Source organism: Lygodium microphyllum, chromosome 2 (genome assembly GCF_053477565.2).
Source record: "Lygodium microphyllum isolate KBCC chromosome 2, Lygodium_microphyllum_v1.1.10, whole genome shotgun sequence".
Lineage (NCBI taxonomy): Eukaryota > Viridiplantae > Streptophyta > Polypodiopsida > Schizaeales > Lygodiaceae > Lygodium > Lygodium microphyllum.
Window position 1 is genome coordinate 86,560,419 of NC_141136.1, and position 12,671 is coordinate 86,573,089.

Consider the following 12,671-nt stretch of genomic DNA (forward strand, 5'->3'; position numbering starts at 1 on the left):
CCGTAATGTTGTGTTCAATGAGGCAAAATTGCTGAAAGCCACTTTAGCCTCTAATGAAGATCTAAAAAAGGTGAAATTTCAGAGTTTGCAGCCACCCATTACTTCAGAAAATGAGCCTCAAGGTATTGTACCACAGGTTGAAACTGATGATCAGCTGGTTATTTTTAAGCCAGATGATGATGGACAGCAAATAGAAGCACAAGGAGGTCATGGACAACAAGATAGGCTTGCTGATTATGAAAATGAAGGTGCTGTACAGCATGAACATCATGCTGAAAATAATATACCTCCATATGTAGACCCACTTCCTGAAAATGTAGATCATTGGGTATGCAGGTCTACAAACGTAAGAAGGCAACTGCATAGGTTTGACCCCTCCTTGTATTATGTGATGCTTACAGATGAGGGTGAGCCTCTTACATACAAAGAGGTCAAGTCATGTGAGCTCAGCAGTAAGTGGGAGCTAGCTATGTAGGAAGAGATTAAATATCTATATGCAAATGATACTTGGGATCTTGTGGCAATGCCCAAGGGAAGGAAGCCACTTTCAAACAAATGGGTTTACAAAGTCAAGACAGTTGATGGGAAAACCAAGTACAAGGCAAGGCTAGTTGCCAAAGGGTATGCACAAAAGGAAGGGATTGACTTCCAAGAGGTCTTCTCACCTGTTGTGAAGATGACCACTTTACGTGTGCTTTTTGCTCTTATTGTCGTTTCGGATTTAGAGCCGTATCAAATGGATGTAAAAACAACTTTCTTGCACGGTGACATTGATGAGGAAATCTACATGAAATAGCCTGAGGGATTTGTAGAGTTCCTGGGAAAAGAGCAAATGGTGTGTAAACTAAAACACAGCCTGTATGGGCTGAAACAAGCACCATAGCAGTGGTACAAAAAGTTTGACACTTTTATGCTATCTCATGAGTTTACACGCAGTCATACAGATCATTGCTTGTACATGAAAAAGGATACAAATGGTAGCCCCATCATACTTGTTTTGTATGTGGATGGTATATTGTTAGCTGGGAAAAGAAAGACTAGCTTGGATGCTCTCAAAAATCAGTTGAAATCAGCTTTCTCCATGAAACATTTGGGGAATGCAAAGCATATTTTAGGCATGAGGATTCGTAGAGATAGAATGTAGAAATTGCTGTTTTTATCTCAAGAAAAGTACATTGGAAAGGTACTAGACAGATTTAACCTTACCTACTTATCTTTCGGCCCTTCATAGCATTTGCTTCCACATCATCTTTCGGCCTTTTGGAGTACCCTTACCTCCTTATCTCAAGCTTAGCAAAGCCAACAGCCCGAAAGATGACGTGGAAGCAAATGCTATGAAGGGAGTCCCGTATGCATCGGCTTGTGGCTCTCTTATGTATGCTATGGTTGCTACTTGTTCAGACATTGCTCATGCAGTGGGAGGAGTTAGCAGGTTTATGTCAAATCTTGGCAAAGCACATTGGGAGTCTGTCAAGTGTATTCTTCGATACCTTAAGGGTACACAAGGAAAAAGTATTTGCTATGGGCAGGGTGCACTTAGTTTGTAGGGTTATTGTGATGCAGACATGGCAGGTGACTTGGACACTCGTAGGTCCACTAGCGGGTATGTGTTAGCAGATTAGTGAGCTCATGGTTGAGTCTGGACTTGTGGTTCAGCAGGCTGGGCACATAGATTATTTAGGCATTTTATTTGTCAATATTTATGGGGATTTAGCATTATTTGCAGCCAGTTGGCTAGCATTTAATGCTGGCCGACCAATCATATTTTTGGCAGTTATTTGCCCTATTTATTGTTAGGCTCCCTCCTCTTTCATTCATTCATCACTGGACAGTTCTTGGAGAGAGGGAGCAGGTGCTAGTGCCTCCATAACCGGTGACTCACATTGTATGTGTACTGTCTCATGTCTTGGTATATGGATTCCATTTCCTAAACATACATTTGAGTTCTCATCTATATTGTGTTATTTCTTTCTTTTATTTTGTCTTGTGTTCAGTAGTTTATTTCAGCACATGTTTATGCTTCCATTGCTGCACCACTTCTGACATGGTATCAGATTTCAGGATTTGTGTTTCTGCTGTGTTTTATTACTGATTTCAAGACTGCTTTCTCCTTTGCTGATCAGGTGGCTGCTGCTCTAAATAGGTGACTTGTTTGACCTGCGTTTTTTGCAAATTTGCCATCTCCTGCTATCCAACACCTCCTGCTGCCTGTGTTTTCATCATCAGGCTGCTGGTGACAGTACCCTACACGTGTTTATGCAATGTGCAGCCTGCATTTTGTTGTTTTCAGTACTATTTTGGGCTGGGCAACTGGCAAAACAGGCCGTTTTTGCTGTTTTTGGCAGTTTTGAACTGATTTTTTGACTTTGTGCAACAGATTTTGGCTTCTTTTGATCAGATTTTGGGTTATATTGTATGTGAACACTTGCTTTTTGCAGTCTGTGCTCGTGGTTTGGCTGTGTTCCCTCTCCCAATCCCTTCTTTTATCGTCTTTTCTAAATCCTCTACAGATGGCTGCTCCATGCACATCCACTGATGATACGCTACATGGAGATTCCTGTGAGGCTTTTGCAGCTTCAGGGATGGGTTTGAAGACAACGAAGTTGAAGGCCCAGTGTTACCATTGTGGCAAGAAAGGTCATTTAAGGAAGGACTGCATAGAGTTAGTGGCTTCCAGGAAGAACAAGGAGTAGAAGACGAAGCGGGATGTGGACTCCTTCGTCGAGTCATCATCTGCCTCAGATTCCGCTTTTGATTTTCCAGCCAAGGCGAAGTCCAAGGCGTAGAAGGGATCCTCTTCTTCGGATTGTGGGAAGGGCCTAATGGCCCCTTCCTCAGCTGCTTTCTAGTGGTGGTGACGTGGTTATCCCTCATGACTCTCCACTGCCAAAGAGGGAGTGCGAGAGGGTGGTGAGATGGGGCAGTCGCGCCTCATCTATATTTCTATACAAATGCACAGGATCCAGAGAAGGACATCCCTGACGCATCGACTGAAGTCTGGCGGGTACAAATCCTGGAGTTAGGATTGTTATCCAGGTTTATGATGGGCTGTTTACTTGACAGAGAGCGAGTGGCTTTTGTCTGGAGATCACCGGAGGGGACACTTTGGCGGTTTGGCCAAAGACGGGGAATCCATGGTCATTTATGCACTGCGGTATTGGTGACAGGATGGTCACGTATGCTACATCAGAGGCATTGTTGATAGACATTGAGAGCTACTATGATCTTCTCTATCTTCAGGAGTTGGTACGATCGACATCGACATCAGATTCTCTCCGAGGCACCTTGGTGGTGGCTTGCGCACCCACTACTTGGGTATCCATGGCTCTACTCTGGTGGACATTGTTGTATGTACTATGATGCGCCATTATCATTGTATATTATATTGTATCAGATCACCCATAATCTGAGAGAGGGTGTTAGCAGATTAGTCAGCTCATGGTTGAGTCTGGACTTGTGGTTCAACAGGCTGGGCACATAGATTATTTAGGCATTTTATTTGTCAGTATTTATGGGGATTTGGCATTATTTGCAGCCAATTGGCCAGCATTTAATGCTGGCCGACCAGTCATATTTTTGGCATTTATTTGCCCTATTTATTGTCAGGTTCCCTCCTCATTCATTCATTCATCACTGGATAGTTCTTGGAGAGAGGGAGCAGGTGCCAGTGCCTCTACAGCCGGTGACTCACATTGTATCTGTACTATCTCATGTCTTGGTATATGGATTCCATTTCCCGAGCATACATGTGAGTTCTCATCTGTATTGTGTTATTTCTTTCTTTTATTTTGTCTTGTGTTCAACAGTTTATTTCACCACATGTTTATGCTTCCACTGCTGCACCACTTCTGACAGTATGTCTTTACAGTTGTTGGTGGGGCTGTTTCTTGGTGTTCCAGGCTGCAGAATATTGTTGCACTGAGTACCACTGAAGCTGAATACATATCAGCTACTACTGAAGCTTCTAAGGAAGCTATATGGTTGAGTAGACTTGCAGATGATCTCGGCATGCCTATGGGTACTGCAATTTTGGGATGTGATAGCCAAAGTGCTGTGTATCTAGCTAAGAATGCCGATAGCCAAAGTGCTGTGTATCTAGCTAAGAATGCCATGTATCATTCACCCACAAAGCATATAGATGTGTGATGTCACTTAATCATACAGATTCTGGAAGATGGTCAAATCACATTGATCAAGATTAAAACACAAGATAACCTTGCAAATGTTCTCACTAAAAGTCTAAGCAAAGCTCCGCACGAGCATTGCATTCGACTAGTGGGAGTTGGTTAGCTAGAGGTTCATATCGGACCTTTAAGTGGGAGGTTGTTGGGATAAAGGCCCGGTAACCTCCGTGTATAGTACATGCACATTGTACATGTGAACGGACCTTTTGCCTGCCCTAAGTATAAGTACATTTTATTCTTTGTGTACCAACACATTGTTGGTACACTCTTATCGATTTGCACTTTCACTCTGTTCACACTCTCTCCAGCCACCACTCTCTCACGCTCACTCTTGTTCGACATCGATCACTCTCTGCTGTGCCCCCTCTTGGTCCAACAAATTGTTTTATTGTGCATTCTATTTTTGAGATATGGACCTTGCCTACATTTTCTTGCATGTTAGATTAGGGTTTTTAATGACCATGAGATGTAACCTCTAGTGAAGGTTGTATAAATTTTGATTTAAACTGAAAGGGTTTTTTTTGAGTCTTCCAGATGGTGAGATTTTTCTAGTCAGGAGATTTAATTTTTTCTGGACAGTTCTGATGAATGTTGCAAAAATTAGATATGAGTCATAGCCATACATGCTCTAATTCTTGGGTTGCAAAGACATCAACTGGGCCCTCAGTTACAGATAAGAAATAGCTAGAATAACAAGCAGTTTGACAATTACAGAGTTTGACAATTACAGCTACTAAATTAAAGGATAAAGCTAGGAAAGTATCAAGCAGAAAGGAAAATCATGACAAAGTCCTTTCACTTTCTCACACGTATTTTACAATGAGTTCTAGGCATCCTCATACCTGGCAGACCAGCTGAAGTATTGCCCTTGGAAAGTCTTGCCAAGACTTGCACTAAATAATATTGATGCTGGCTTCAACTATAATTGTTATTTCCAATTAGAATCACAAAATCATTTTCTTGTGCTCACGTATCAGAATGCAGGCTTCTGTCCCTGACTCCCTGGTATCTTGTAGTAATGCTTCTGTCCCCGACTCCCTTTTATCTTGTAGAAATGCCTGTGTCTTTAAAGAAGTCTCTGAAAAACAAGGGTGGGGCCTTTTCCTCAGCCAATGCTGATTCTTGTGTCTCAGCTTTATTTTTATGTCAGTTGCTCTTATTAAATAAGTTTGTAGTTTAAGTCTCATAACTCTTTGAATTCGTCTCTTGCTGACTGCTGGACATTTGTTGTTTTGCTTGATGGAGTGAGTCTTACCTTGGAAAAAAAATCTCTTTGTGGGTGGAGGTAGCAGTTCATTCTTTTGTGATTAAGGATTTGTGATTAAGGAAGTTTCATTTTCACTGGTAATGCATGGACAGGAACTGAGTGGCATTGTGCCGATTAAAGACAAACGAATGATTATCAAAACTGCAATAAAGAAGGTGCCTCATTTTCCCTAATACCAAGTCTAAAGTTTCACCAAGAATGTTGATTCTGCAGTTCTCTGATTGTAAGACCTATGCAGTTTCGGGCGGCAATCTCACTTCAGTTTGATTTCCATCGTGCTATTTACAATCTGGGAACAGTTCTGGTATCATATTTTGTTTACAGTTCTTATGGGTGGACCCATTCTAGAACATTTTGTATTTTAGGTAATGAGCTGCTACTTGTGGTATACTAAAGGCTATGGCATCACTGTTTGTTTGCCACAGTATGGATTAGCAGAAGATACAATTCGAATTGGGGATCAACTGAGTGCTGCCAAAGAGTTAACAGCCACAGAATTATACAGTCAATCTGCAATCTATGTGGCTGCTGCACATGCTTTGAAACCAGAATATCCGGTGCTAATTTTTATCTGTTTTGCAGTTTCCTATTGCTGACTTTTTGCAAAGCTATTAAGCATTTAATGTCTTAGCAATGTTGTCTCTTGGTTCAGGTCTACAAAAGTGCCTTGCGTTTAGTTCGTTCAAAGGTAAGAAGGAACTTCTGAAGCTTGCTATGGAATTATGTAAGGGCATACTTTTTTCTGGTTTCATACATTACCTTGCATTCAAGTGTGGTTATTGAGTAGTTTTGCTTTCTGTTTAGTGGTGACCTTGAATCTGGTGACGTTATAGACTACCTCATTGGCTGTGTACACATGGTGTGTTAACTTTTCGCATGTATCTTTGATGTATAATTGAAGTGATATATAGGGCTTATATTGTGTTGTTTTTTTCCTGACATGCTTATGAATAGAATTTTCTATTTTTGAAAGAAAACTTTGACTGTGGCGAGAAGTTATGCCTTCAAAAGAATGTAAATGTAGTGGAGTTCTCTGCTTTGTTATTGCATTGTTTTATTCATGTTCAAAAAAATCAGTATCCTTTCTATTTTGTTTCTGTTGAGTAGCAGGAACTTAGAACCTGACTAAATCTGACAACCCTTAGTGCAACAATCTTGGTTATCAGGTAAGCATGCTGGTAGAAAGCCATAAACTCTCATTGCTTGAGTGCCTACTTGGATCCCAGCCTGTTTGGATGCAACATTATTCATGTATTATCAAGGTACAATATGCCTGCAGCTTTGTGACTGTTGTCCCTTGCAGACAGCTTGAGACAACTGCGCCATGTACCTACCTTGACAAGAGGTTGCTGGAATGCAAATTATTGTATTTTTTTCACTTGGGTTCCACTTTATTGGTCTAGTGTTGGCTTTATCTGAGGAGCCTATTAATATAGATGGCCTTAGGGCATAGCTTGAGAATTGTCTAGTTTGATGCTTGGGGCATAGACTTATGTCACAACACTTTTTGGGATGTGGACATTAGGTAAGGTTTCCCATGTATGCACATGACAGGTGTATATCCAGACACCTTATGATGCATTTTTCTGTGAATGGGGATGCACTAAGAATAGTAGGGTGCCACTAGTGCTTAGCTGATTGGATCAAACCAAGCCAGGTTTTATGCATCACGTGGAGCCAGATCTAGCAAGTTTTGAGAACCAAAGATGTTTGATAGTCTCTTGGGTAGTGTTATAAGGTCTTTCACATGATTAGCAATGCTTTAAATGAAGCCACCGGACTTTTAGGGTTTTGATGATGCCACAAAAGTGTCTTTTGTTGTTGATGTTCAAGGTGCTTTCTTCCGTTTGGAACAATTATAAGAACATCTAGTAACTATTGTGCAATTCGGGTTATGATATTGTGGGGTTATGGCATAGGGGCATCGAATGCAGGATTGATGCCTAGGAATGTTGTTCCCTGAAGAACAGGGAAAGCAAACTGGTTCCTTCTGACTGGAACATTCCAGCCTGCATTCCTGACAGGCACGGAACACTCCAACACAGGGAATGCTGTAGGGAATCTGATGTTCCAGTCTGCGCGGCTGAGTAAAATCTTTCGGGGGCCAGTTTTTGCGCACCATAAATATGTAACAACTCTTGCCTTGCTTGTACCACAGATGAGGTGGGAGATGAGAATGCTTTCATGGATGCCTTGGTCCCCAGAAGCCCGCCCTTGAGGCTTGAGCAATAACAGCTGCAGCTTGCGTATTCAACTTGCCATCTATGATCATTGTTTTGACTTGATATTTGTACTAATTATGGGCCTTGGCTGTTTCACCGATTTTGAGTAGTTCAAGATTGTGGTTGCATTCCTTATTTTTGGAGGTAAAGGCTCATAATTACAAAGGTTTGAGGTAGCAAGGCTTGCTAAATGCAAAAATTGAGCTGCAATGAGCTGTCTCCATAGGACAAATGTAGAAGAAGTCTCTATCCATACAACTCAGCCCTGGTCCTAATATGCTTGGAGTCATTGCCATTTTGCTAGTATGTAGCTCAGTTTGTCCCCCAGAATCACAAGTGCCCTCCTTTTTACAGGGTTAGAATTTTGACTTTCATGAGACTTATTCACACTATGGATATGAAGACTTGCACTTCTAAACATGGTCGAATTAGGAATTAGTTGCCATTTCTTAGAGCCACTTTCTCTGTTACATATGATCGGCATTCCACATTTTCAGGATCAAGGAACCTTAGATCAGCCCCAAAAATTTTCGATCACAGAACTTGCACGGACCACATCTCGAGGAAGTCTCTGGATTTCTTTGGTAAGGTGCATAAACTTTGTCCTCTAGCACAATTGTAAACGGAAAATTGCAATTAAAGTTAGTGATATTATACTGCAAAACCAACCATTTCACTGTTGTCAGCAACCCAACTAAGAAATGATGTGAAATTTTGTTCCTGACTGTTGCTTAAGCAAGAATACCTTTACAGAATCCACTTGTAGTTTACATTACAATTCTTAACTCTCCACACTCAATCCAACCTGTTGAAGCACTCCGATCTACCTCACAACAGCAGACAAAGAAGAGTCTTAATCAAAGTTCCAAGTAACCAACTCACCAGGCTACCAGTATGCAGTTGTAGCCTAAAAAAGATAAAGAAAGGTTTGAGTATTAGGGCCTGGAATGGGACATTGTAGCTTGCATTGGCATGTACACGAATCCTTTTCTTCACAATATCTGCATTCTGGTTAATACAATTGAGTTTTTTCTTGCAGCTTCCCTTGGCCTATCTTAAAACAGGCTATTTGTTGGTTCCTCCTAATTGTAATACACTCACTCCTCACAGCGACTGGAAACGAGTGTGGTTTGTACTTGATCATGAAGCTTTTTATGAGGTAATTGGACTTAATTTGGGTGTATTGCAATTTCTTTTGTCATCATGGTTGGCATTTGCATAATATGTTTGAAGCATGGTACATGTACAAAGGTTATGTGGAGTGACAAGTTGATTTGGAATTTCAGGTTGATAAGGCTGGACAAGGGCATTTTGGATCAAGCCCAACAAAGAAAACTGAAGCAGCCTTGAGTAGGGATGGAACAAAAATAAATGCCACTCAATCCTTCAGAGTGGAAATTGCAGACATATGTGGACTAAGTTCATGTGCTGATTTGAGCCTCCCTCAAGGTGCTGGGTTTAGTATTTCTACAACTTCTGGGCAAAATTATTTGGTAAATTCTTCTATTTTCTTTCTATTGTGTTTACTGAACTGATAATTTATGCTGATGGAAAAAAGTAGCATTACAAGAAGGGTTTGTGTGCTCTTTTGACATTTTGTGTCTGGTGGTACTTGTAATTCTTATTCCATGAGAACTCAATGAGACTCATGACATGATCCCCTGTGTGCAGTGGTCTGCTTCTCACCTGCCCAGGTAGCACGATGTTGGCCTGCTGAGTAGTGCCCCACCTGTTTCCTTCTGCCACCACCACCCAGCTTGGCACCAGCTGAAACCAGCCTTCCTTTCTATAGAAGGATGGTGGAACCCTAAAATGCACTAATTTACAGCAGGCAATAAATTCATGAAAAACATACATCCACTTTGGACTGGTTGGACCTCAACGAAATTGAGATGAGCTGACACCTGATTCGCCCCAAAATGTTGGCACCGCTTGTGGTATTTCTTTTCTCATTGATTCCAAAACTACACAATGCACATAACTTGACATAAGATTATAAATACTAAATTGTTAACTTGTATAAAATTGAATAATGAAAACAACAAATTTAAACTTGACTTAACCAAAACGATAAGTATTTACTTGCTTTGGACTACCCATGGCCCTCATGGCTTTCATCATGCGCAAGTTAGTGTGGCAATAGACTAGCCGTTCTAACTGTCATGTACTAAGCCAATTGTGAATCTTCGTGTGAATAAGAGAATAGGCACTTTAATTTCTCTCACATGCTTTGGACTACCCATGGTCATCATGGCCTTCATTATGTGCAAGTTAGTGCGGCAATAGACTGGCTATTCTAAGTGTCATGTACTAAGCAAATTGTGAATCTTTGTGTGAATGAGAGAATAGACACTCCAATTTCTCTCACATGCACTTGAAGAGCAATCTTGAGCAAGGACTCTCATGGCCAAGGCTAAAGAGTGTAGTGGATATCCGAAATTCCACCACCAAAAGAGAGGCTTCACAAGTGACCCTCTTCTTCAACAAGTGGGAGAAGCAAAAGCCACATACCCGCTCTGATTTGCATAGCATCCAAGCTCCTCTAAAACTGTCATATGGTCATCCATGGGGACCACACGAGTGAGATGTGCAAGTGTCAGAATGCAACTCTCTATCATCCATGATTGTTGGAGACTTGTAGGTCGGATGTAATAGTGCTACAAATCCCTTATGCATCCATCCCTATCTTTTTTTTGCTATGTCAAGGATGTGTGCACGTTGTGACTCTGTGATCACTGTGCAAGCCTATGCCTCCACCAATGCTGCTCTAAAGAAGTGAACAAGAAGGTTCATTGTGGACCCCTTGCAATCACTTATACGTAACGCCCTATGAAGGGACTCATGGCAATCATGATCCCACAGACTCTTTGCGAGAACTACTCATGGAGGCACAAGCATTGCATGGCTTTCACCTCCTTTATCTCATGTGCATCTCATTCATTCCAAAGAGTGGACACCACCGTCTGGTGGATTGCACCTCATAAAGGCACTTCAATAGCAACCACATATAAGCAAAGTGAGTTGAATAAGGTTTCTTCAACTCAAGCATGCTTTGCTTGCAATACATCGCAAGCACCTTCACCTTCACCTTCACCATGAAGAAGGCAAGAACTGATGTAGCTTTATGTACTACTCCCTTCACCCATTTGAGCTTCTCAATGTCCTCCATGAGCAAGTCCAAACAATGACTTGCACATGGAGTCCACACTATTAAAGGAAAATCGGCCTTAAGCAAACGATCCATGTGGCAACAATTGGATGCATTATTAGTAACAACTTGTACCACGTTTGATTGGCCCACCTACAATCATATCATACATGGCACAAATTCAAAATTATGATAAGGAAAGCTTCAGGGAGACATGAATTATAAATTATAATAATGAAAGCAACAACTTTAAAATTTAAAAGGACAATGTATACCTCAATGATAGCTTGCCAAAGGTGGCGGTAGACGAATGTGCCTTTGATTTTGTTTCCCCTCTTGCTAGTGTCTACGGCCCACAAAAAATGTGCTGAGTGGACATGAAACGAGTATGTTGATAATGCCATGTTTTCTACAGTCTCTCCATCCATCAATGAGAATGGAGCAATTGTATTTTTTCCATGCGGCCCGAATAAGATCAAGGGCTTTATCAATCCTCGTCTTCTCTTCATCAATCTTCTTTGTCCTCATGCCATTGTATGTAACACCGCTCCATCCTTCACATGGACCCACCTTAGCGATGGTTCTCACCATCTTTCTCCATTGCTCATGCTTCAGGACATTGAATGCAAGATTGCACTTGATCACCGTGCGTGCAATCTCAATGTGCGCTTGCCGTTGCCTTTCTCTAAGAAAGGCAACTGATCCAAGCATATGACTTGGAGCTTGAGAGAGAGAGGATTGTCTCTTCGATGCCACATGTTCTAATCTTTGGCTTTTGCCAATGTTGGAGCCGGAAGTGGATGTGGAGACGGCACCACCGATGATGGAGGCCTCACCCACATCGGTTGAAGATATGCCTACATTTGGGGCTTCCTCATGAGTAGACATAGGTGTGGGTGCCGTCGTTGATGCGCCAATTCCTCCTTTTCTAGTGGATCCCCCTCTCATCTTGGTGAGAATCCCCTCCACAATGTGTTGAGGGATCGCCTTGTGTGCGACAACTAAGGATGGGGTGGGGAGATGATGCTTCAAGAGGAGAGGGAGGGGATGGGGCGAACTTGGAAGAACAATGAAGAGGTTGGGGATGCGAGGTTGATGCTTGAAGACAAGAGGGTGAGGATGAGTTGTGAGGAGAGAGTGAGATTTGAGAGTGTGTGCAAATGAGCCCCAAGTCCTTGACCCGTTGCTTTTTGCCAAACATTGCCTCGGGTCCCCATGAAAATCTGCTGAAATTGTGCTGCATAACCAGTTTTTGTCCCCAGGATGGGTGGCAAAAATGCATCTAAAATCATGTATGAATTGGTACGCTACTGTAGGGTATGAACTGTACTGTATGAACCCATCCGTATGTCGTATGGAGGCAACTATAATCTCATCTATTCAGTTTTCCACTAACCCAATTCACATCAGCAACCTTCCTGAATCATAGAGGCATGCATGCGAATGCTGCCATGCAGACCCTAATTCTTATTGGTTGCACATTGAGATCATCAAAACAACAATCCACAACGCGGTCAGTTTCAAACTTGAGGTTAAATTTTCCAATTTCCTTCAGCGTGACATATCCATGATTTCTACATGAGAGACAAGAAGCAAGAGAGAAGGTTTTGCAATCTTAGCTATGAAATAGTGATCAACATCAAATTTTTATGCAAAAACATGCCAAAATCAGGTCTGTTGTTGCACCTCTCAAATGGTTAACTCTAATGGTGGCAATAGCTTTGAAAGGGAAGTAAAATCATAGCATGGCTGATGAGCCATCCTCTTCTGTTGCTGGCTTTTCTTGGGATGGAGAAGGAAACTGCTGCCTGTATTCCATTGCGCTTGCATGATCACAAGCTGATTCGACG

The 12,671-nt window shown here is 41.7% G+C and overlaps 1 protein-coding gene across 8 annotated transcripts in view; it reads left to right on the plus strand.

Moving 5' to 3' along the window:
• LOC148039979 (protein HLB1-like) overlaps positions 1-12,671 on the plus strand; it is a 113,242-nt gene that overhangs the window by 92,321 nt on the left and 8,250 nt on the right. For 4 of the 8 annotated variants that reach the window (XM_087695469.1, XM_087695444.1, XM_087695462.1 and 1 more), the window contains exons 8-13: positions 5,544-5,606; positions 5,690-5,755; positions 5,877-6,008; positions 6,104-6,139; positions 8,713-8,832; positions 8,960-9,166. In XM_087695469.1, coding sequence (XP_087551595.1) covers positions 5,544-5,606; positions 5,690-5,755; positions 5,877-6,008; positions 6,104-6,139; positions 8,713-8,832; positions 8,960-9,166 — 624 coding nt within the window. Of the gene's footprint in view, positions 1-5,543; positions 5,607-5,689; positions 5,756-5,876; positions 6,009-6,103; positions 6,140-8,712; positions 8,833-8,959; positions 9,167-9,344; positions 11,796-12,671 lie in introns of those variants that run through there. The other 4 variants (XM_087695486.1, XM_087695495.1, XM_087695478.1 and 1 more) reach the window with 2 other exon arrangements.